This window comes from Hippopotamus amphibius, chromosome 5, assembly GCF_030028045.1.
Source record: "Hippopotamus amphibius kiboko isolate mHipAmp2 chromosome 5, mHipAmp2.hap2, whole genome shotgun sequence".
Classification (NCBI taxonomy): domain Eukaryota; kingdom Metazoa; phylum Chordata; class Mammalia; order Artiodactyla; family Hippopotamidae; genus Hippopotamus; species Hippopotamus amphibius.
This window is the reverse complement of record NC_080190.1, coordinates 63213580-63239162: the sequence shown is the minus strand read 5'-3', so window position 1 is coordinate 63239162 and position 25583 is coordinate 63213580. Positions and strand designations below refer to the sequence as shown.

At 36.6% G+C, this 25583-nt stretch overlaps 2 protein-coding genes across 2 annotated transcripts in view; both read right to left on the bottom strand.

The window, feature by feature from the left end:
* CFAP70 (cilia and flagella associated protein 70) overlaps positions 1–25583 on the bottom strand; it is a 106231-nt gene that overhangs the window by 43109 nt on the left and 37539 nt on the right. Inside the window, 8 exon segments of the mRNA XM_057736046.1 lie at positions 3058–3189; positions 6434–6624; positions 6947–7011; positions 9469–9560; positions 11134–11214; positions 11651–11821; positions 19844–19978; positions 24145–24244. Of these exon segments, the coding sequence (XP_057592029.1) occupies positions 3058–3189; positions 6434–6624; positions 6947–7011; positions 9469–9560; positions 11134–11214; positions 11651–11821; positions 19844–19978; positions 24145–24244 (967 nt within the window).
* On the bottom strand, positions 4103–5690 carry LOC130853742 (spermine synthase). The gene has a single exon (XM_057736045.1). The coding sequence runs from the start codon at positions 5626–5628 to the stop codon at positions 4531–4533; it is 1098 nt and encodes a 365-aa protein (XP_057592028.1). The 5' UTR covers positions 5629–5690; the 3' UTR covers positions 4103–4530.

Here is a 25583-nt window from a genome sequence, read left to right as displayed (position 1 = left end):
TAAAGCTGTTACTTCCCAGAGGAAATAGAAATCATTAGGCAAAAAACCCTTCAGCTTCTGAAACCTACACCAAATTGTTTATTTCTGCATCCATTGTGTCTCTTTCCTTTCAGTCTCAGAGGAAGAGGCATCACATCCTTCCCTGTTTGAAAGCTAATCCTTCCATCTAAATTCTTGATCCTTTTCCACTCGTATAGCCTAAATTTGCCATCAGTTGTTCCCGCTTTTTCCTCCGTTTTCAACTTCTCCCAGTCTGCTGACTCCTTTTCCTAAACATGTGGACATTCTAAAGACTTTTCCATCTTAAAAATAAAATCTCTAATTTCTAGCTACTACTTTCCCACTTCCTCCCTTCATCTTCCAACTTCCTGAATGTATATTCCACCTGCTTCCTAATCACTCATTTACTCCTCCATTCATTATAATTTGAATTCACTTCATTAGCCCAGTGAAACTGCTATGTAAAGGTAACAACAACTTCCTTATTGCCAAATTCAATAAAAACTTTTCAGATTTTTTTTCTTTTTTCCCCAACTTTATCAAGATATAGCTGACATACATCACTTTATAAGCATATATCAAATTACATATACTGCGAAATTACTACTGCAGAAAGTTTAGTTAGCATTCTTCATCTCATATAGATACAATAAAAAGAGAAAGCAAGAAAAGAAAAAAATTTGTCCTTGTAATGAGAACTCAGGATTTACTCTCTTAACAGTTTTCACATATACCACACAGCAGTGTTAACTATAGTCCTCATACTGTACATTACATCCCTATACTTATATATCTTATAACTGGAAATTTGTACCTTTTGTTCTCCTTTCTCCAATCTCCCCTCGCCCAAACCCAGATTTTGTTTCTCTTGCTCCTCAGAGTATTTGACAACACAGACCATTTTTTCTTCTTAAAATTTTCTTCCCGGGACTTCCTAGGTGGCACAGTGGTTAAGAATCCGCCTGCCAATGCAGGGGACATGGGCTCGATCCCTGCTCCAGGAAGATCCCACATGCCGAGGAACAACTAAGCCCGTGCGCCACAACTATTGAGCCTGCGCTTTAGAGCCCGTGAGCCACAACTATTGAGCCTATGTGCCGCAACTACTGAAGCCCATGCTCCACAACAAGAGAAGCCACTGCAATGAGGAGCCCATGCACCACAATGAAGAGTAGCCCCTGCTCGCCACAACTAGAGAAAGCCTCTGTGCAGTAATGAAGACCCAACATAGCCAATTAATTAATTAAAAAATTTTTTTTCTTCCCTTAGATTCTGAAATACCACTGTGTTCTGGGTCTTTTGCCTTTTCAACAATTTTCTTGTCTCCTTAATTAATTCTTTTACTCATCCACCCCTTAAATGTTGGTGTTTCCTAGGGTTTTGCCACCAGCTTGCTTCTCTCTCTACTTGTGCTTTTCTTGGCAGCTTCATCTCTGACCACAGTTTGACTAACATCTATATACTCAAGGCTCCCAAATCTCATCTCTAGCTCAGATCTCTCTTGAGCAAAACCCCACAAGAGCCAATGTCTAAAATTCAACATCACCTGCCTTCCACCAAATTTGCTTATGTTGTATTTCTTGTCCTAGTCAATGGTATTACAAGCTACCCGGTAAATGAGCCTTAAACTTAAGAATCTTTGATCTCTTTTCCTCTTTAGTATGTCATAATCAGTTAACATCACCAGTTCACCACCTCTAACCCATCCTACATGCTGCCGTCAGAGTGTTTTTGTAAAATGTAAATCTAATCATATTATTTCCCAGTGTAAAATAATTAAATTTATTGCATCCAACTGCTAATAAGGGAAAAAGTCAAAACTTCTTTGTGTGGCATAAAAGGCTTCCCTCCATGCTCCCAGTTCCCCTACCAGGAACTGATTCCTGGCTTCATTTGCCTGTTTCTCTGTCATTCAACCACTTCAAGCTCTGCTCCTCAACTCTATGCAGTTTCTGTATGTGCCATATTCTTCCAAGCTTCTAAGCCTTTATGATGTTCTCTATGACTTAAATGCTCTGAAACATGTACCTGGAGAGCTTCTTTTTAGCCTTCAAGGCCTGGGTTGAGTCAGAGCTCCTTTGTGAATCCTTCCCTGAAAGATCTCAGGGTGAAGCTGATACTTTTTTTTTAGGCATCCCCTAACCTGCTCTATCACAGATACACCTCTGTCACAGCACTTACCTCACTCTATTTCAGCCATTTGTATTTTGTGTCTGTCTCCTCTACTAGACAGGGGCTCCTTGGGGACATAAGGCAACAGCAATTACCATCTTAAGCTCAATTCTCAATTGCTTTCCAAATCAAATCATCCAAATCAACTGTGCAGGACTGTTCTCCTAATCCTAGGATATGGACACTCCTACCTCTTCCAGGGAGGCTGAACAGGTGAAAGAAAAAGTGGTGGTGGCCGAGAAGAAAAAAACAGTGAAGGAAAGAACTAACAGAATAGAGGCTTTGAGGAGGCATAGCTGATTAGAGACTACCGAGGGGACAAAAAGACTTTGATTTTGTCATTGTTTTCAAACAAATCACAACTGCATACATTAAAAAATGAGCAAATTAAGGCAAGATGTAAGATATACAAATATAAACAGACAAGTGGGAGGAGACCAGTTAGATAGAAAAGGCATATCTGAAGTGTCATTGTCATTCAAATAATATCTGAAAACTCAGAGTTTTTCTTTGTTTTGATTGTCAGTTCTGAAGACAAAGTTGAGGATTGCACACATTCACAGAATAAACAGAATGATAATTTTTGTTCCACAATTTACATAGCTGATTTTATTTATTTTTATCCATCAAATTTATGACAGTTATCAAAATTAATTTTTCTAGGAAGTTGAAAGAGAATACCTCCTTATTTTCCCCAAGATTAGTCTTACAACTTAGGCAGTTTCTTATTCATCTTTGTGTTTTCAGTGCCTAGCAAAGAGCAGAGACCCCAATAAATGTTTGTTGAATTAAGGAAGAAAAGAAGCAGGAAAGGAAGGAATCATTCAGAGGAGACCCTGATGACCTACGGAGAAAAGGAAGGGTTCTTAGTTCTGAAGCACTTACTTGATTTAAGGCCACATGCATCTGATCCACCAAAAAAACATAGAGCTCACTAATAAATTTCTGCAGCTCCTCTTGGCTTTCAAATGATGTTGTCTTCAAGTACTTTTCTCTCACAATCTTTACCACAGCATGCTGCAACAGACACATATCACTGTCTGGTGACAAGGGTCCAGCACCATGCTAACAGCACAGGCCTCCTTTGAGCGTCTGATCTAAGGCTCATCAGAACTCCAGAAGGTGACTGATTTTCCTTGGTGACTGCTAGACTATTGGCTCTCTGATTTTTCCCCAATCAACATACTCCACATGGCTTCTTTTCTTGACATCACCATCATCACCAATGTGGTCAATACAGGATTCATACTTTGTGAAGAGGGTCATAAAGCCAAAAATAAACTAAGCATTATGTTTATGCATTACATTTCTCATGGTGGTCATATGATTCAAGGGAAAAAAGGAGAAAGCCCTGATTTGAGAGTTTGGAGAATGGAATCCTGGTTCTAATCCTGCCACTGTACAACCTCATAAATTATTTTACACTTGGTACTTTGGTTTCCTCATTTGTTAAACGGATATGTACTTCTGGTACTCCTATCTTACTTCAGAAGATGATTAAGAAGCCAAAGAGAAATAACAGGTGGTGAAGCTTAAAATGCTGTACAAATAACATATTGCTATAGCCAGGATAGCTGCTTCTTTTTTCTCCCCTAAGTTAACATTATTGCCAGATTTTGTACTAGCACTTTCCACACATTTTCTTATTTAATTCTAATAATGACCCCATGTGATCATATTAATATCATCCCTCATTGTTAGGCAAAAAATTGAGACTCAAAGAGGTAAGGTCACTTGACCAAGGTCATCTAGCTAGTAATGGTAGAACCAGGAATCAAACTGAGATGTGACTATGCCACCTGAGAATAGCCTCTTGCCTCCATGGGTATCAGTTGTTTTTCTCTTTGTTACTTTCCACGTGCTTTTTTTTTTTTTTTTTTTTTCTCATTTGTAATTTTAATTGAAGCATTGCTATTCATTTTTTAAAGTCTTTCCTTATAAGCACCAAATTTTAATATCTATGTCAATTTTGAGGGGAAAGAAACTCCATCAAGAACTTCCCTCTGGAAGAAAACAATGATGTTCATTTCTTCAAACAATCAAATTCAAAGTCTACCAAAACAAAAACAAAAAAAAAGCCCACAAAGAAAAAAACAAAAATCACATTCTAGGGGTTCAGTGCATTTAGCAGCCTTCACTGTGCTGTCTAATCATCCTTCAGCTGACTTTCAAAAAAATAACACCCTAGCTCACCAAAATATACATTTTCCATTTGATTTTTAAATTAAAAATAATTTTTAAAAAAAAGGAAACTTGAAGGAATTCACAACCAATTGCCTGACTCCTTCCGATGTCATGTACAGCATATGAAGGTCAGGAAGGCTATTTGCAGCACACATGATTAGGGGAAATTGATTTTCAAGGTTTAGCTTTCTTCCAAACAGTGTAAAATACCCACAATTCCAAGTATGAAGGGACACAGACGATCTCCTTCGAGAATTCCACAGGACAATACAGGCGCCCCAGCTGTTCTTCATAGAGTGACAGGGCTTCCGTCAAATTGACGCAGTTCCCCTGTGTAAAATATTTCCCATCCTGTTTCAATACTTTCATTGAGAGGTCAAGAATCAGTCTGAGAAACTCCCATGTGGAATCTTCTTCTGGAGATGTAGAGATTGGAACAGCTGTCAAATCATTAATCACATAATCAAACTCTCTCCCTTCTTTGGCGTACCTCTTCAGTACTGGAATACAGTCTTCTATTAGAACCTGATAGCAGTCTCCTTTAAGATTGTCTAAGACATCACCACATGTTTTCCGCATGTATTTCTTACATCCGTCAATCACCATTTGGTCAATCTCTACCATAGTGACCATCTTTGGTTTCAGTTTGACTATTTCACATAATATGCCCCCATCTCCGCCTCCTAGAATCAGTACATCTTTGCCAGTGTAATCTTCTTTGCCGCTGCCCATGATGGCCCGGGTATACGCCAAATCACTTTCCGCCAAATTAATATCCCCACTGAGGATGAGAATATTTCCAAATTGTTTTGAGTGTAAAATTTTAATGTTCTGGTAAGGTGAGTCTTCATCATAAACCACTTCATCTAGGTCGTACTCAATCAGGCGGCCATCCGCAGTGGGCCAGTATCTGTCGATGGCCCCTCCTCGAACTATGGGTGGTAATCGCTTCACCCGCTCAGTACTGTCCTGACTCAATTCTTTCATTCTTTCTTCTACTTTGTTCAAAAGACTGTCAACTTCTTTGCCTTGCGCATCACCGTCGTAACTCTGAAGGTCCAGCAACACCAATCCATGCGGGTAAATTCTCAAATTGGCAAAGCTGCCGTTTTTGTTTATGTAGGTCGCTAAATAGCCATGGTCTTGCCAGGTGTGCACCGACTCCGTCATCCCCTGCTCCTGGAAAATGGACTGGAGGCCTTTCAGAATGGTCTCACCATTAGCTTTGGCGCCGAGCATGAAGTCGAGGGTGCTGTGCCGTGCTGCTGCCATAGTGAGGCGAGGCCCTGGGCCATGTCTGGGGGAGGCGGCCGGGGAGACTGGGGGGCCGCGCGGCGTGTCAGGCTGCGGCCGGCCCACGTGCTTTCTTCATATGTGTTTGGTACAGTATAGGGCACATAGTAAACGTACACAGAGAGGCAGTACAGTGTAGCAGATAAGAATGTGAGTCTGGAGCCAGATTGCCTAAATTTACATCCCATCTTTGAATTACTAGCTCTGTGATCTTGGGCAAATTATTTAACCAACTAATGTTGTAACTCTCCATCTGTAAAATGGGGTGGGGTGGGGTACCTATCTCATAGAGTTGTTGTGAGGATTAAACTAGTAAAGTATGAAGCATTTAAAAATTTGCCTGGTATACAACAAACACTCAATAAATGTTACCCATTATTATTTGGGAAATTATTATTAAGTAAATATTTCTCAAATCTTAGCAATTCTATGGACTAGGAAAAGGTCTGTAATGGGAGTCAGAGATAATTAGTCATGGAATCAATACCAGGTACAGAGTTTCTGCCTGCTGGGGCAACACGAAACCTGGCCCCAAATCTGGCCTAACTTCAAGTGAAGAATTAGTTTCTTAAAAGCTTATACTCAGTACAGATACTGAACCATTCCAAGACTCTACAGGAGTGGAAGAATGTCTCCAGATATTCTATCATAGAGAACATAGCTCTTTATACCAACAGCAAGAAAGGCAGAGCACAGCTGAACATAACCAGAGAAAAAATAACTAGGTATGTAGAGAAGATGCTTCACAAAAATCCATGGAATCATTAAATCAATTAATATTTACCTTGAGTTGTTCTTTGAAAGCAAAGTATTTTCCAGAGCAATTAAGTTCATAGTTGAGCTGACACTTCTGCTCCTCCAGGGTTTCACTATCCAGATCACTCCCCACTTTGACTGCCTGTTTTCCAAACATCCTGTGATACTCATTCAGAATGGCTCTAGAAATGTTCTTGATCTGCATGTGGTAGTCACTCACTGCCTAGAAAAATACAAAATGTATGGTAAAGAGGCCTCAAAGAGGTCAAGACATGGAATGGAAGACTGAAACTGGATTGGGTTTTACACTGAATAATACTTAAGGTAAATATTGCCCTTTCTTTCCCAGCTCAGAAGCCATCAGCCAAAGAGTAAATACTGCATGCTACTTACTGAATGCCACTGGTCACAAATAGAAGCAGGAAGGAAAATACGGGAAGCTACAATTTCTCAGACCTTCTGGAAAACATACTGAAGAGCCCATGCCTTATTTTCACATGGGTGCGCTCAACATCTCAGAGTTTCACCTTGGCTTTGGCACTTGCCTTCTGAGCTCCTCCTGTCCGACGGGTAAGAGGTGGCCTTGGAGGAATTATTTCCTTAACCCTGTATTAGAAAACAAAACAAAACAAAACTTTATTATATGTAGATTTACGTTCTTTTATTTCCCACCTCCAAGGGTCTGGGTAAGGGAGACCTAAGGTCGGCTGCCTATCACACTTGAGCACTGTGCCATTCTCTCATGTAAGAACCTAGATGTGAACCTCAGAACAGCATATGGCTATGGACCAGACAAGAAGGAAGCCGGAAAGTAGCTAAGTTGCACTTCTGCCTACTTTGAGCCCCGGCTTTACCCTTACACGTTTTTTAAAACTGTTGTACACAAGCTGCTTGATTCAGGGATTAGAAAGAGATGGGTGTTATGACTTTAGGTGCACTCAGTAGAGTCTCTGAAAGCACAAAGTTTTGGAAATATAAATGGTACAGGCAACTGAAAGCTCTTCTTTCCTCTCCAACAGGATAAAAAGTATACTCTTGGTCATAATTTATAAGACTGCATTAAATTATAGTAATGATATCAAACTTTATGGTGAATAAGAAAATATATTTTATCACTGTCAAACTACTTACACCAAAACTTCTACTTTCCATTTTCAGGAGCTCTTACAAGAACCTAAAGGAAATTAAGTTATAGCTCTTCCTTCTTGTAGTTTCAGATTCCTACAGAGGTATACTACACTGTCTTGAAGTTTACAAAAAATTTCACAAATTCAGTTTTTCTTTAACAGGTCCTATGTATGGGGGAATTCCCTGGCTGTCCAGTAATTAAGACTCGGAGCTTTCACTGCACTGGCCTGGGTTCAATTCCTGGTCGGAGTACTACGATCCCACAAGCAGCATGGCATGACCAAAAAAAGTGAGAATGGGTCCTATGTAATTTTATACCTTGCTCATAATTCCTAATTTTAATTTTATTTTATTTTAATAGATAATATATCCATATGATTCAAAACTTAAGACGTATGAAACAATACATAGTAAATTGTCTCCTTCCAACCTTGTTGTCCAGCCACCCAGCTTCCTCTCCAGAGACAATGTTATTCATTCATTCAAAATATATACTGAGTGCCTATTATCCATAAGGCACTTTTCTAGGTGCTGGGGATAGAGCAGCAAACAAAACAGACAAAAATTCACCCTCATGGCACTCACATTCTAGTTGGGAAAAGAAGACAATAAGCATGATAAATATGTTAGTGATGTGTGCCACAGAGGAAAATAATGCAAGAAGGCAGACAGACTATGTTGGGGGTTGGGGTGATGAAGTTGAGGAGGATATTTCACCAGGGAAAGCCTCACTGAGATGATAATATTGGAGTATGACCTGATGGAAGTGAGGAAACAAGTCACGTAGATATCTGGGGTAAGGAAATTACAGGAAAAGCAAGCAGTAGGTGTAAAGGCCTTGGTGCAAGAGTGTGCCTGGCATGTGTGAGGAATAGCAAGAAACCAATTTGGCTGGACTGAAAAGTATGAGGACAAAATACATATTAAAATATGTAGAGCCTCGTAGGCCATTGTAAAAGACTTTGACTTTTACTCAGAGTGTGATGGGGAGCCACTGGTAGTTTCTGAACAGAGGAGTCGCATGAATTGACTTCCATTTTAATACAATCACTGTAGAACGCTATAATAAGAATAAACTGCCCAAATGTCCATCAACTGAAGACTAGAAAAACAAAATGTGGTATATTCATAAAATGAAATACCACTCAACAATAAGGTAATGAAGTACTGCTACATGCTATAGTCTGGATGAACACTGACAGCATTATGTTAGATGAAAGAAGCCAGTCGACAAAGACCACATATAGTATGATTCCATTTATATGAAATGTCCCAGAGTTGGCAGATCTATATAGACAAAAAGTGGATACCTGATTGCTTAGGGCTGGGGTGCAGAGTATTAGTGGGGAAATGGCATGAGGGCTGGGAGAAAATGTAGAGGGACTGCAAATGTATATGGAGACATTACTCTCCATTTTATACAGATAAAAAGGATAATAAAGGAATACCATGGATAGTTATACATCAACAAATTGGATAACCTTGATGAAATGGATAACTTCATAGAAACACGATCTAAGCACTGTGGTACAATGTAAAATTAGTTCTAAAAAATTACATATATTTATATGTGACAAGGGTGTGTGTGTGTGTGCGCACACGTGTGTGTGTAATACAGGGACTTTACAACTCCAGGAGGATAAGCACCAAGGTGTTAAGCACTGGTGAGCAGAAAGAAATCTGGGTATTTTAGATACCTTCTTGTCAATTTTTTTCTTGCTGATCTTGAAATTCTCAATTTTTTTTGTAACTGGCATATACTGCTTTTATAACAATTAAAAAAACGTAATGAATGAAACGTCACCTGAAAAAAATAAAAAGCCAGAAAACTGCTGCTTAGCCTAAGCAAAATTACATTTATGTGGACAAAATGACTTCCTTTTATTTATATCTAAATTGTCTTGCAAAACAAGTATGAGAACCATTGCTACACACCTTCTAGCTAGTTCCTCTGGCATTCGTTTCGGAACCAAGGCTTTGTCCAGCTCAATCTCCAACACAATGTATGTCCCTGCTTCTACATATTGCTGTAAAGACATTTTTCTCTAATTATTCTCTCCAGAAAAACAGATATTTATGAAAAAATTTTAGTAACATAAGATAATGCTCACAATATAGTAAGTGAGAAAACTGTACATATAACTATACATAGTGTGATTCTGACTTAAAATATTTTTTACATAGAAAACTGAGAAAAGAAATAGTAACAGTGATTATCTCTTCCAGAAAAAGGTTTTTAATTTTATTCTTAGAAACTTCTATCCCAGATCAAGTCTTGTTTAATTTGTTCGACACTGTTCTTGAAATTGTTTCAAGTGAATGCCGTTCTTTCTTCTACCAAACCTCTTCCAGGAGTCTCACAGAAGTAACCTCACAACCTTCTGACATTCCCACCCACATCCTCCTAAGCACCATTTACCAATTTTAACCTGATGGGCATTTCTACCCAGATTTTTGCCAGCATCCTAAATATCAATACAACATTTCCAAAACTGAACTTATCATTTCCCCTATAGCAACCTCTATTTTTACTTTTCTCTTGATGATTCTGTCATCTTTCCAGAAAGTGAGGCTTGAAACCTGAGTTATCTTTAATTTTTCTTCCTCAACACCCCAAAGCTTTTAAATTCCACAACCTGCCTCTGCAGGGTTTTCACTTTCTCTGCTACAACCCCTTCCCAGACTCAACTGCTATCAACACTCATCTGTACTATAAGAAAAACCTACAAACGGACATCTGAAGCTCCTATCACAACTTTAATCTCTTTTTTCCATATCCTGGCAAGAGTACTGCCCTGAAACACTCATGAGGTATTACTTCTATGTGACTTAAAATACTTTAATGTGAGTCTCTAATATAAGGCATAAGAGTCCCTCATCATCTATATGATGAAGCCCAAACTTTTTAGCAAGCCTTTCAAAGTCTTTCTAAAACCCAACTCAGTCTCTCTCTTCTTTATCACCTCCTTCTAGAACCACTACTTTCTTTTCATTTCTCTATATCATACAGTGAATTAATTGATGTACCCTAAATTCTGCTACCTTCTTTGTGCCGTGACTCAAGCTAGTCTCTGGCCCTGAAATTTTTCTCCCTCCATCTTCATTTGGCAAAGCGTTCTCTTTATCTTTCACTACTTAGCTTGGATGTCACCTCTTCCTGCAGTCTTCTGAGACTGCCCCATGTGACTCCTCTGAGCCCACATAGCACTTTCATTTGTACCTCTACTACAGCATTCATCAAGATTCTGTCTTATAGTTAGTTATGTACCAGTCTGTTTTGCCCACCAGTGTTGTGTCCTGAGGGCAAATGAATAAGTGCTGCAGATGATGCATCTTTACATCCCTCATAGTGCTTAATATAGCATAATTAATAAAAGACATGAATTTTTAATGCTAGAAAAAACCTTGAAATTAATTCTGGTATCCACTCCTCTTAGAGTCTCAACAAGACAAAGAAATTTACCCAAGGTCATAAACTATTCATGGCAAGTATGGGATGGTTACTCAGATAATGAGCATTTTCCACTATATCATACTATCTTGCTCAGTCAAGGACTGATGAATTTAAACTTAATTTTCACACTCTTCATGCATAGTTACCTGTCCTTCTGGATTGTTGCAAAGAGAGGGTTCAACTTCCAAAGGAGTATCTGAGCTCTGAGATTTTATACTAGGTGCCTGCTGAAAGAAAATAAGCACACCTCAGAAATTCAATTCTTGGGACTTCCCTGGTGGTCCAGTAGCTAAGACTCCACGCTCCCAATGCAGGGGGCCCGGGTTAGATCCCTGGTCAGGGAACTAGATGCCACGTGCCACAACTAAGAGTTCAGATGCCGCAACTAAAAAAAAAAACAAAAAAAAAAAACGGATCCCACATGCTGCAATGAAGGCCCGACACAGCCAAATAAATAAATATTTTAAAATGATAATAATAATAATAGTAATAAATTATTTTAAAAAATTCAATTCTTACATGGTCTCCATAATAGCAGGAGCAAGGACCATTATGTTGCATCAAAATCTGAACTAAACTGAGGCAATTCACCAAATGAGAAAGTAGTGTAAGCCTCTGGAATGTAACAAAACCAGCAAAATCATCACCTTCTCAACAACCTACCACATCCCCAGGCCTAGGCCTTGCTTCTATATCCTTTTCTTTGACTGTTTTATCTTCTTTCAGATTCTTAGAAATAACTGGTTTGGACACTGGAGAATTAATTCCTCCTATTTTATTATTCTGAATCAAATTATGGCCAGTATCCCGGAACAAGCTAAATAAACACTTGGTCTGAAACGAAAGAAAGAAACAAGAAATGTAATGACTCACAGGCAAATGAAACAAACTCAGTAGAAACCCACAGTATTCTTTAACATCGTTTAGTTTTCTAAATAATTTCCATATTGTACAACCAGAGATAGACAGGAGAAGCAAAAAACTTAATTGCCTTGCCATACTTGTTGAACAGGTGAAACCATGACAGAAACCTAGCTGCCTATCCTATTTTGTAAATTAATAAGAAAACTTTCAACCTGGCTTTATTTGGTGTCTCATAACTTGTTACCAGAAAGCTTTTAAGCTTTGACACATAATTTCAGATTAACTTTAAGCGGTAGAATTTATTTCTGTACAGGAAATATTATCTGTTTAAATACTACTGGCCTATCAATTACAATTGAAAGAATAGTGTAAGTTTAAAGTTCAAAGTAAAAATTTGGGGAAAATGGGAAACTTCAAAATATAGATAAATAACTGGAAAAGAATCTTAAAATATTTTTTTAAATTAAAAAACATGGATGAATCTAAATGTAATTTATGCCAAGAGAAAGAAACAAGACCAAAAATAAAAAAGAGGGGAGGAGTAGACAGAGGTGGGAAAGAAGGATAACAGATGAGGATAATGGATATTTTCATTATCTTGATTGTGGTGATAGTTTCACAGATGCAAACCTATGTCAAAAGTTTTAAATTGTACACTTTACATATATACTACTTACTATATGTCACTTATACCTCAATAAACCTGCTAAAAGACAGTCCAGTAACATTAAAGAAAAATTATAAGTAATAAATATCACTCACAATTCTACCACCTCTACCATAACTGCTGTATTTCACATATCCTAAGATGCAAATTTTTCAAATTTTAACATCTCTGTAGTCATTGTGTCTCCCTTTCACTTAGCATAATGTTTTTGAGGTTCATCCATATTATAGCATGTATATAGTAGTTCACTCTTCTTTAAAAAAACAGCTTTATTGAAAGTTATTATAATTTTTAAAAGGAAAAAAAACAGCTTTATTGAGATATAATTAACATTCCATACAATTTATCCATTTAAAGTGTAGTCAAAATTGAGTGGTTTGGGGGAAAAAAAGTCTGATTTACAGGCCTAAGCAGCACCTTCCAGAGAATGTGTTTTTCTGCTTGGTTGAAACAAAATGAAATATTTACAATTTTGGATATTCTCTGTTTAGGTTAGGGGGATGGTACTATAGACTGCTAGCCCATGAAGATTAAAAATGGAATTCAGGGACTTCCCTGGTGGTGCAGTGGTTAAGAATCTGCCTGCCAATGCAGGGAACAGGGGTTCGATCCCTGGTCTGGGAAGATCCCACATGCTGTGGAGCAATTAAGCCCATGAGCCATAACTAATGAAAACCTGTGTGCTGCAACTACCAAAGCTGGCATACTCTAGAGCCCATGCACTGCAACTACTGAAGCCTCCGCACTCTAGGGCCTTGTGCCACAACTACAGAGCCCGAGTGCTGCAACTACTGGAGCCTGCACGCCTAGAGTCCATGCTCCGCAACAAGAGAAGCCACTGCATTGAGAAGCCCATGAACTGCAGTAGAGTAGCCCCTGCTCGCCACAGCTAGAGAAAGACCACGCACAGCAAGGAAGACCCAACACAGCCAAAAAGAAAACAATGTAACTCACTGGGCAATATCTAACCAAGTCCCAGAATGGAGCAGGCCACCAAGAAGAGTGAAATCAGGTTCTATTTTAGCAGCAAGTCCAACAGAGACAAGGAAATATATTATTTCAGTTTTGCTCCAGGAAAAAAAAAATTCAATGATTTTGGCATGTTACATTAATTTTAGTTCATTCCTTTTTTATTGCTAAATAGTATTCCCCAATATAGATATGCCACAATTTGTTTATTGATTCACCAGTGTGGGCATTTGGATTGTTATGAGTTTTTAGCTATTATGAATAATGCTGCTATCAATATTCATATACATGTCTTCGTGTAAATGCAGGTTTTCAGTTCTCCTGGGTAGGTTCCTAGGAATGATTTGCTGGGTTGTATGGTAAGTTTATGTTTAACACAGATTTTCTGTATAGTTATTCTGCCAAGTATTGAGAATGGAATATTGAAATTTCTAAATGTTACTGTCAAAACTGTCTATTACTCCTTTCAATTCTGTTGGGTTTGGCTTCACGTATTATGAGGTTCTGTTGTAAGCTGTGTATACATTTATAATTTATACATGTATTATTTACAATAATTTATAATTTATAAATCCTATCTCCCTAATTAATTGACCCTTTAATCAATATAACATGCCACTCTATGTCTTTAGTAATATTACTCATCTTGAAGTTTACTTGTCTGATATAAATATAACTCAGCTCAGTTACGTTTTCTATTTGCATAGTATATCTTTTCCATCCTTTTACTTCAATTTATGTGTGTCTGAATCAAAATGTATTTGTTATAGACAGCATATCATTGAATCTTGATTTTTTATTGAAGTATGATTATAGTTGATTTACCATATTGTGTCAGTTTTAGGTATACAGAAAAGGGATTACATTATACATGTTTTTCAGATTATTTTCTATTATAGGTTATTACAAGATATTGAAAACAATTCCCTGTGTTCTGAAGTAAATCTTTGTGGCTTATCTATTTTATGTATAGTAGTTCGTGTCTGTTAATTCCATACTCCTTATTTACCCCTCCTCCCACTTCCTTTCCCCTTTGGTAACTATAAGTTTATTTTCTGTTTGTGAGTCTGCTTCTCTTTTGTATATAGATTCATTTGTATTATTTTTTAGATTCCACATAAGTGATATCTTATAATATTTGTCTTTCTTGAATCTTGACTTTTCTTTAATCCAGTCTCATAATCTCTTTCCTTTCATTGGGGTGTTTAGACTACTCACATATAATGTTATTGTTGAAATATTTACATTTATATTTGACATTTTGCTCTTTGTTTTCTATTTATCTTGTCTTTTTTGTTCCTCTGTTCCTCATTTAAGTGCCTTCTTTTAATGTTAAAGAAATATATATACTCGTGTGTATGCATATGGTATATGTTCTCTCTCTCTCTCCTCTTAGTGCTTGCTTTAAAAATTACAATATGCATCCAAACTAATCACAATCTATTTCACATTGAGACCAACTCAATTCTGATAAAACACAGAAACTTTACTGTTTTATAGCTCCATTCTATCCTTTCTCCTTTATGCTACTATTAGCATATAAATTACACCTATATATGTTACAAATTCAATAATAAAACTAATGCTTTATACAATCATGTCTTCCAGAGAAGTTAAGAGCAAAACTGAGGGATTCCCCTGGTGGCACAGTGGTTGAGAATTCACCTGCCAATGCAGGGGACATGGGTTTAAGCCCTGGTCGAGGAAGATCCCACATGCCTTGGAACAACTAAGCCCATGTGCCACAACTACTGAGTCTGCGCTCTAGAGCCTGCAAGCCACAACTACTGAGCCTGTGTGCCACAACTACTGAAGCCCATGGGCTTAGAGCCCGTGCTCCACAACAAGAGAAGCCACATGGATGAGAAGCCCTCACACCACCACGAAGAGTAGCCACCACTCGCCACAACTACAGAAAGCCCTCACACAACCAAATGCAACAAAGACCAAATGCAACCAAAAATAAATAAATAAATGTATTTATTTTTTTAAAAAAAGAACAAAAATGTGAAAAAATATATTTCTAAAATCTTTTATACCTACTTACATTTAACCATTTCTAGTGCTCTGCATTTCTTCTTGTGGATTCAGTTTATTATTTCGTTTATATTCTTTCAAACTGAAGGACATCCTTTTGTAATTCTGGCAAGACAGGTTTGTTAGCAACAGATTCTTTCAATACTACTTTATCCATGGATGTGTTTATTTTACCTTCATTTCTGATTGATAGCTTTTTCATTCAGCACTTTGAATCTGTTTTTCCATTGCCTTTAGGATTCCATTGTTTCAGATGAAAAATCAACTGTTAACCATGGTGGTGCTCCCCTGTAAGTGATGAGTCATTTTTCTCCTGTTGAATTCACAATTTTCTCTTTTTCCTTCATTAATTCACTATAATGTATATACTATAGACCTCCATATGCTTCTCCTATCTGGAATTCTCTGAACTTCTTAGATATGTAGATTACTGTTTTCATCAAACAGGGGACATTTTCAGACATTATTTTTTTATATATAATTTCTGCCTCTTTCTCTCTCTTTTCTCCTATGACTCTCATTACAATATGTTGGTTGCTCTCCACCGAGATCTCCATTTCAACCAACAACATTGTCAGGCATGGGTCCTTTACCCACTGCTCCAAATTTTGTGAGCCCTCTCTGTGGCAGCAAAGTTGCTGGTCCTTACAGCTCATCCTGCCCTAGAAAAATCACCTCAAGATTAAGCTAAATTAGAGTAGAGGGAGGGGGAGGTGGTTTAGGAGCAGACCTAGGCAAGAATGCCTCAAACACCATCATATTTCATGCATTAATACTTCTCGGTTTGTTGATGCCTTTGGTCAATTTCCAGAGTGCTAAAATGGCATTTTGTCAATTTGTCCATCTTTATCGTTGATTTTAGGGGGAGAAAATTTAACAGCCTCCTCATTCAGACATGGCCAGAAATGTTTCCTCCCTGATATTTTCATATATTTTAAAAATTATGATTACATATTTTTAAAAAGTTGTGATCACAGTGGATAGAGTTTTAAACCCTTTTTCATTTAACAGACTATCATGTGCATCCTTTCATGTTTTTAAAGTTTTCATAAGACTAATTTTTAATATATGCACAATATCCTCCTTCATATGGATATAATAAAAGTAATAGGTAAAAATATTTGTGTGTCAACTATATCCCTAGTGCTTTACAGGTTTTATCTCATTTAATACTTAAAACAATTCTAGGAAACAAGCAGTGTCTCCATTTTACTGATGAATGAAGTTGAGAGAAATTTAGTCACTTGCCCAAAGTCAGTAAATGGCAGCTAGTCTGGCAGTTCCAGAATTCAGTCTAGGAACTGCCTGACATCAAAGCCTATAACCTTTTTTTTTAAATTTTTATTTATTTATTTATTTATTGGCTGAATTGAGTCTTTGTTCCTGCGAGCCAGCTTTCTCTACCTGCAGCAAGTGGGGGCTACTCTTCGTTGCGATGCACAGGCTTCTCATTGCGGTGGTTTCCCTTGATGGGAAGCATGGGCTCTAGGCACATGGACTTCTGTAGTTGTGGCTCTCGGGCTCTAGAACGTAGGCTCAGTAGTTGTGGTGCTTGGGCTTAGCTGTTCTGCGGCATGTGGGATCTTCCTGAAGGAGGGCTTGAACCCATGTCCCCTGCATTGACAGGTGGATTCTTAACCACTGTGCCACCAGGGAAGTCCCAAAACCTATAACCTGTCAATTATGATATACTGTTTCCCTCAGATTTACCAAAAATATCTTGATATGATTGATAAGATAAGGTGCTTCATATTTTAGGAATAGTACCCATCTTCTGATATGTATTCAAATATTTTCCCCAATTTTTTAGTTACATTGTAATTTTGTTTATGATGGTTTCTTCTATGTATAGAAGATTTTTATTTTTTGGCAATCTAAATCTTTTATATCTTTCATTGTTTTCAAGCACAGGAAGTCTTCCCTCAATTCATATCTTTAATTAATAGTGACTTCTATTTTTATAGACTTCACATTTAACTTATTTTAATAAACTTGTTTGGAATTTATCATGATTTATGCTATATGTAAAATTGTTGCTTTAATTTTTTCATTTAACTATCTACAAAGCATTAATGATTATCTTTTTTTTAAATTTTATTTTATCCTTGGGTGCATATTCTTGGCAGGTCTTAGTTGCAGCACACAAGATCTTTGTTGCAGCATGTGGTATCTCTCGTTGTGATATGCGGGCTTCTCTCTAGTTGTGGCATATGGGTTTTCTCTCTCTAGTTGTGGCGTGCAGTCTCCAGAGTGTGTGGGCTCTGTAGTTTGCAGCACACAGGCTCTCTAGTTGAGGCGTGTGGGCTCAGTAGTTGTGGCAAGCGGGCTTAGTTGCCCCACAGCATGTTGCTGACCAGGGATTGAACCTACCTCCCCCACATTGGAAGGTACATTCTTTACCACCAGACCACCAGGGAAGTCTCCAATGATTATCTTTTTAATGGATGCATATTCCACCATTTTTATTTACAATAATTTACTAATCCTTTCTCTATTATTAGACATTTAATCTTAATTTTACTTTTGTTATTATTGATCCAAAGTTTTTATGAATATTAAATTATTTATTTTAGACAAATCCCTATAAGTTTGACTTCTGATTCAAAGGATACTTATATAGAGTTTATTACTCAGTTGGTTTTCAAATAGATGATGGGTCTTTCATGACTGTATTATTGAGAAACAGCTGTCTAATAATGATGAGATAGTAAAATGTGTTTTTGTTGTTATTATTACTGTTGTGTTTTATAAAGCCTCATTTTTCCTAAGAAGAAACATGATAAAATTTTTTTGCTTAAATAAATAAATAAATAATGTGTATTTTAACATCTGAAAATTGAAAGAACCATATTACAACTATTAATCAGTACATGGATTTAAGTTTTTGCATACTTAACACAGAAGACTTCTTGCACTATTCTAAAGATTTTATGTCCAACTTTATTGAGGTAAAATTGAAATATAGGCTTACTTTGGAGATATTACAGGTTTGGTTCCAGACTACCTCAATAAAGCAAATAACTGCAATAAAGCAAGTCATGGATTTTTTGGTTTTCCAGTGCACATAAAAGTTATGTTTACACCATACTGTAATCTATTAAGTGTACAATAGCATTGTCTTAAAAAACAATGTACAGGTCTTAATTTAAAAATAACTTATTGCTAAAAAATGCCAAAATGATTACACTAGTGACAACACAGATCACAGATCAGCATAACAAATATAATAATGAAAATGTCTGAAATATTGTGAGAATTGACAAAATGTGACACCGAGACACAAAGTGAGCAAATGCTGTTGGAAAAATATCACCGATAGATTTGCTCTCATTTCAGAGTTGCCACAAACCTTCAATTTGTAAAAAAATGCAACATCTGTGAAGAGTAATAAAGTGAAGCACAATAAAATGAGGTATGCCTATATAATAAACTACATATTTAAAGTATACAATTTGATCAATTTTGACATGTGTATACACATGTGAAACCATCATCACAATCAGAATAACCAATATTTCCATCATCTTTTAAACTTTCCTGTGCATCCTGCACCTCTCCTTTTTAAAGTCTCAGCCAAAATATCTTCTCTTCATCAAAAAAATCTGAAGGAAGATATAGACTATATTTTTATTATTTACCTTTGTGTACTCAGAGCCAAAAATAATCCTTGCCATATAGTATTGAATCAATATTTGTTTATTGAATAGAATATTTAGTAAATGAAATTGTACCCCAAGCCAGTTATTAAAAATTATAATGCTTTATTGTGAACAAATAAAAATAGATTTATAATTTTCCCAAAACAATAAAGATAGAGTTTATGTAAAAACAAACAAAAAAACCTTTCCTCATATTTCTTTTATAATCCATTCTTCCCTCTATCCCTGTTCCTAAGCAACCACTGATATGCTTTCTGCCACTACTTTCTGATAATGGTATTTCACTGGCATCATACAGTATGTACTCTTTTGTTTGGTTCCTTTCATTTTTCATAATACACTTGAGATTCGTCCACATTGCATGTATTCACAGCTCATTCCTTTTTATTGCTGAATAGTATCCCATTGTATGGCTATACCACATAATTTGTTTTTCTGTTCACCTGTTGATGGAGATTTGGGATGTTTCCAGTTTTTGGCTTTTCATTATCCTAAAGTTTCTAAGGTTCAAGGACAGAAGACTTCAAGGCTTTATATTTAACATCGCAGTACACCACCTGGTTCCAAATATCAATTACATAGATATGTGTGCTAAAGATGTAAGTAAACACATATATAAGAATAAATTAGGATGATACCTTCTATATAAATTTTTCTTACCTTTTCATAGACTGCACTATCTAGGTAAGGGTAAACATGAAAAGCTCCCCGAATCCTCTTCACACCTGGATACAGCAATGGCACCATATTAACATAAGCCACACCATGAAATGAAAGCTGACCTTCATCATCAGTCTAAAGGAGTAAAAACAGAGAGCTGTTGGTGCTACACAGTGATGTAGCATAAGCTATAGATCTCTGATTCAGCAGTTCAAAGACCTGACTTTAGGAACTAGCTATGCTACTTGATTTGGACTAGTTATATGGACATTTTGGGTCTCTGCTCATTTTTATGTTTATTTATAAATGGGTTTAATAATACCATGATCACTGAGATAATGTATACTAACAGTGTTAATGAACAGTTAAGATAATAATTGGATCAACATACTCAAATTAATTGATAATATATATTCAACCAAAAAGTCAATTTCACCATGTTGCTTCTAAGGAAAAAGTGAAGCTTTGAAAAAACAATAACAACAACAACAACAACAACAAAAGCTTAAAAGAAATCAGACTGTGGCCTTAGCTTTAGTTCATATGACTGAAAGGGGCCTTACAAATCATCTGGGCCAGGGACGACAAATAGGATTTAACTTACGATTAAATTCTAATCAATTAGTGGAGGTCTTTTAGAATACTGTGTTGAGAAAGATTCTGTGTCTTTATTTGGGCTAAAAAGAAAGGAGTACTTTGATCAGTAATATCTGCCATGGATGAAGGAGGATGAACGACAGTCTGCCGTCATGTATTTGCCAACGCGAATCTCATCTAAATTCTCATTACAAAGATGAAGAACATGTCAGTGAATATATTTTAACCCAATTTTTAATGGTTGTATGGTTTGCCATAGAAAACTTTTATAAGGACAAAATCAACTTAGTGAAAGAAAACACATTTACTTTCCACAAGGTTAAAAGTAATCTCTTTGATTTTGCTGATTATAACAATAATCAGAAATTAGATTAAAAGTCTTATCTGCATGTAATAACATTATGTTACTTTAGAAACCTAAGGAATGTTAGCCAATGCATATTATATATTACAAAGACACCAAAACCAAAAATATCACAAGAAAAGAGAATTACAGGCTAATATCCCTGATGAGGATCAATGCCAAAATCCTCAATAAAATATTAGCAAACCAAATTCAACAGTATATTAAAAGAATTGTACACTATGATCAAGTGGGATTTATCCCAGGGATGCAAGGATGGGTTAATATCTGCAAATCAATCAATGTGATACACCATTACCAAACTGAAGAATAAAAATCATATGATCACCTCAATAGATGCAGAAAAAGCTTTTCACAAAATTCAACATCCATTTATGATAAAAACTCTCAACAAAGTGGGTACAGAGGGAACATATCTCAACATAATATAGGCCATATATGACAATCTAAAGCCAACATCCTACTCAAAGATAAAAAGCTGAAAGCACTTCCTCTGAGATCAGGAACAAGACAAGGATGCCCACTTTTATTTAACATAGTATTAGAAGTCCTAGCCACAGCAATCAGACAAAAGAAATAAAAGGAAACCAAATTGGAAAGGAGAAAGTAAAACTGTCACTGTTTGCAGACAACATGATATTATATGTAGAGAATCCTAAAGATGGCATCCAAAAACTACTGGAACTAATAAATGAATTAAATAAATTTGCATGACATAAAGTTAATATTCAGAAATCTGCTGCATTTCTATACACTAATGACGAATTATCAGAGAAAGAAATTAAGAAAACATTCCCATTTAAAAATGCATCAAAAAGAATAAAATACCTAGGAATAAATATAACCAAGTTGTTAAAAGATTTGTACTCTGAAAACTACACAAGACACTGAAGAAAGATATTGAAGATGACACAGACAAATGGAAAGATATCCCATGCTTATGGACTGAAAGAATTAACATTGTTAAAATAACCATACTACCCAAGGCAGTGGAAAGATTCAGTGCAATTCCTATCAAAATACCAAGGGTATTTTTCACAGAACTAAAACAAATAATTCTAAAATTTGCATGGAACCACAAAAGACCCCGAATGGCCAAAACAGTCTTGAGAAAGAAGAACAAAGCTGTAGATATTATGCTCCCTGATTTCAACTATACTACAAAGCTAGAATAAAGACAGAATGGTACTAGCACAAAAACAGACACACAGATCAATGCAACAGAATAGAGAGCAAAGAAAGAAGCCCACACTCATATGGTCAATTTATGACAAAGGAGGCAAGAATATACAATGAAAACTACAGCCTCCTCAATAAATAGTGTTGGGAAAACTGGACATGCAAAAGAACAAAACTGGACTACTTTCTCCTACTGTATACAAAAATAAACTCAAAATGAATTAAAGACTTAAATGTAAGACCTGAAACCATAAAAGTCCTAGAAGAAAACATAGGCAGTATGCTCTTTGACAGCAATATTTTTTGGATATCTCTCCTCAGGCAAGGGAAACAAAAGCAAAAATAAACAAATGGGACTACATCAATCTAAAAAGTTTTTCCATAGTGAAAGAAACTATGAACAGAATGAAAAGGCCACTTACTGAATGGGAGAAAATATCTGCAAACTATACATACAAAAAGGGGTTAATATCCAAAATATACAAAGAACTCATACAAGACAACATCAGAAAAACCAAACAACTTGATTTAAAAATGGGCAGAAGACCTTAATAGACATTTTTCCAAAGAAGGCGTACAGATGACCAACAGACACATGAAAAGATGCTCAACATCACTAACTATCAGGGAAATGCAAATCAAAACCACAATGAAATATCACCTCACACCTGTCAGAATGGCTACCATCAAAAGACAACAGATAAGCAATGGCAAAGATGTGGAGAAAAGAGTTATGTACTGTTGCTGGGATTATAAATTGGTGAGCCACTATGGAAAACACTACAGAGGTTTCACAAAAAATTAAAATAGACCTGCCATATGATCTAGCAATTTCACTTTGGGGTATTTACCCGAAGAAAACAAAAACATGAACTCGAAAAGATATATGCACTCCAATGTTCACTGCAGCATTATTTAAAATAGATATGGAAGCAACCTAAGTGTCCATCAAAAGATAAATAAAGAAGATGTGGGGTGTATATATATATATATATATATATATATACACATACACACACACACAATGGAACATTACTCAGCCATAACAAAATGAAATCTTGCCATTTGTGACAACATGGATGGATCTAGACAGTATTATGCTAAGTGAAATAAGTCAGATAAAGACAAATACCACATCATGTCACTTATACATGGTATCAAAAAAAAAGAGAATAAAACAAAACAAAAACAGATTCATAGATACAGAGAAAAACAGGTGGTTGCCTGAAGGGAGTGGGGATTGAGGGGGTGGGAGAAACAGGTGAAGGGGATTAAGAGGTACAAACTACCAGTTATATAATAAATAAGTTACAGAGATATAATGCACAGCATAAGGAATGTGGTCAATAATACTGTAACAACTTTGCATGGGGACAGATGGTTACTAGACTTATCATGGTGAACACTTCATAATGTATGCAAGTGTCAAATTATTATGTAGTATACCTGAACTAATAATATTGTGCAACAACTATATTTCAATTAAAAAAAAAAAGACCTTCTGCAGTGGGCATTTGTTGGCCTATTTCCCCTGGTTTTCTTCTTCAGCATGATAGGAAGCAACTGTTGGCATAGTCAGTGGGATGAACTGGAAACAGAGTCATTTGGACAAATGTATTTATTTTTATCACAAACAGACAAAAAACAGTAGAGGACTTGTTCTAGACTTATCAAAGTGATATATTTTCAGAATAATAGTACATCTATAAATCCTATTACTCTAATTAGCAGGTTAAAACATTTTAAGTAGCTAAGTCTAAATAAATTTAGAAAGATGTATTAGATTGAACCATATTGCCAATATTTAACTACTTCTGATGTATTAAAAGGCTGTTTTGCATGGTTTTACCCATGGTAAACTATAATAAAGGGCTAGAGAAAAACAGGATATCTGAGAATAAAGCTGAAATAACTTTTAGTGGACAATAGGGAACTAGTGTTACCAGTCATCCTGATTTGCCAGGAACAAGGGAGTTTCCTGGGATATGAAACTCTCAGCACTAAAACCAGGAAACTATTAAGCAAATCAGGATGAGCTCACCACCCTAGGGAGCAGCCACTCAGTTCGTATTTTTCTTTGGTATCAGAATTAGAAGCAAAATAACAGGTTGGGTCTGACCCAGCATTTCTTATACAAATATTTTTAAGTAAACAAATTTACCTTTTCAAATTTAGCAGATTTCCCTTTGGGTACAGTAACCAGAGGAACCCTTGTGATCTCTACAGGCCAAAATCGGCAATCAGAAATTCGCTTCTGAAAACTGGAAATCAAGAATCAGCCCATTAGCATTACATGCAAAAATGGAGTTAGTATAATTTAGGTTAAAAGGAAGCATTTCTCTCTTAAAAAGTAATGGAATACACATATGTAAAAATTCTTATTAGGCATATGGGCTTTTAAAACCTTCTCATAGCTATAAAAATCCAGAAATAATTATACCATACTGCTAGCAGAAGCAAATTGTACATTTTTGAGAGCAGTTTGACAATTGGAATCAAAAATCTTTAAAATGTTCATAGTCTTTGACCCAGAAATTCCACTTCCAGTGATTTATTCTAAAGAAATAATCAGGCAAGTATGCAAATATTATAAAATTCATTTATTTCTACTGTTTAAAATAATCATAGTAGGACTTACAGTGTCAGCTTGAACACATAAAGAGCTTGAAAGCTATCAATCACTGCTGTCCTCACAAGAAAAAAGCTGGTCAGGGACTTCCCTGGTGGTCTAGTAGTTAAGAATCCACCTTCCAATGTGGGGGACACGGGTTCCATCCCTGGTCGGGGAACTAAGATCCCACATGCTATGGGGCAACTGAGCCTGCGCACTGCAACTACTGAGCCCACGTGCTCTAGAACCCTAGTACCACAACCAGAGAGCCCATTCGCGGCAACTACTGAGCCCCTGCGCCAGAACTAGAGAGAAGCCCACGCACTGCAACAAAGAGCCTGCATGCTGCAACGAAGATCTCAGGTGCCATAGCTAAGACCTAACACAGCCAAATAAATAAATTTTTAAAAATAGTAAAGGCATATGTGAAGAAAAAGCTGGGGAAACTGAAAATCAATGACTTTTCTTAGATCCTCTAAGAATTAAGTTCACAGGACAAATCTCCACCTGGAAATTTACAGAAACAGGCAAGTACAGAGAATCACAGCTGAGATCAGCTTACTGGCATCAGAAGCCACTAGAGCCAGTAACTGGTAGAAACACTTTAATGACAATTTTGAAAAATTGTTGGAGGCTGAGCGTGAACTAACCAGAGAGTTAAAAACTCCTGGGTACCCAGTCTTAGGGGGTCCCCACACGTCCTTGGATTTTAAGTCAAGGAGCTCCATCAGGCTCTCAGGGTGAAAACAGGAGAAAAACAGCCTTAGGCAGGGAGAAAGGAAAGGTAACCATATTAAAATATATCCAGAGTATTCTCCATAACAAAGGTCTCTTCTGTAAGGGAAACTACTTCACCAGAGTTTTATCTGACCCAGGGAAAGGGCAATTAGACAACTCCAGCCCTATTTAGCTTCCTGTCTCACATGAGGAAAGGAAGAAAAAAAGACTACTACACACTTACGAAGGAAGTCACAACCTAGGGACTCAAA

What these genes read in the sequence shown, in the direction of transcription:
- LOC130853742 (XM_057736045.1), bottom strand. Translation starts at nt 5,628, where the DNA reads ATGGCAGCAGCACGGCACAGCACCCTCGACTTCATGCTCGGCGCCAAA.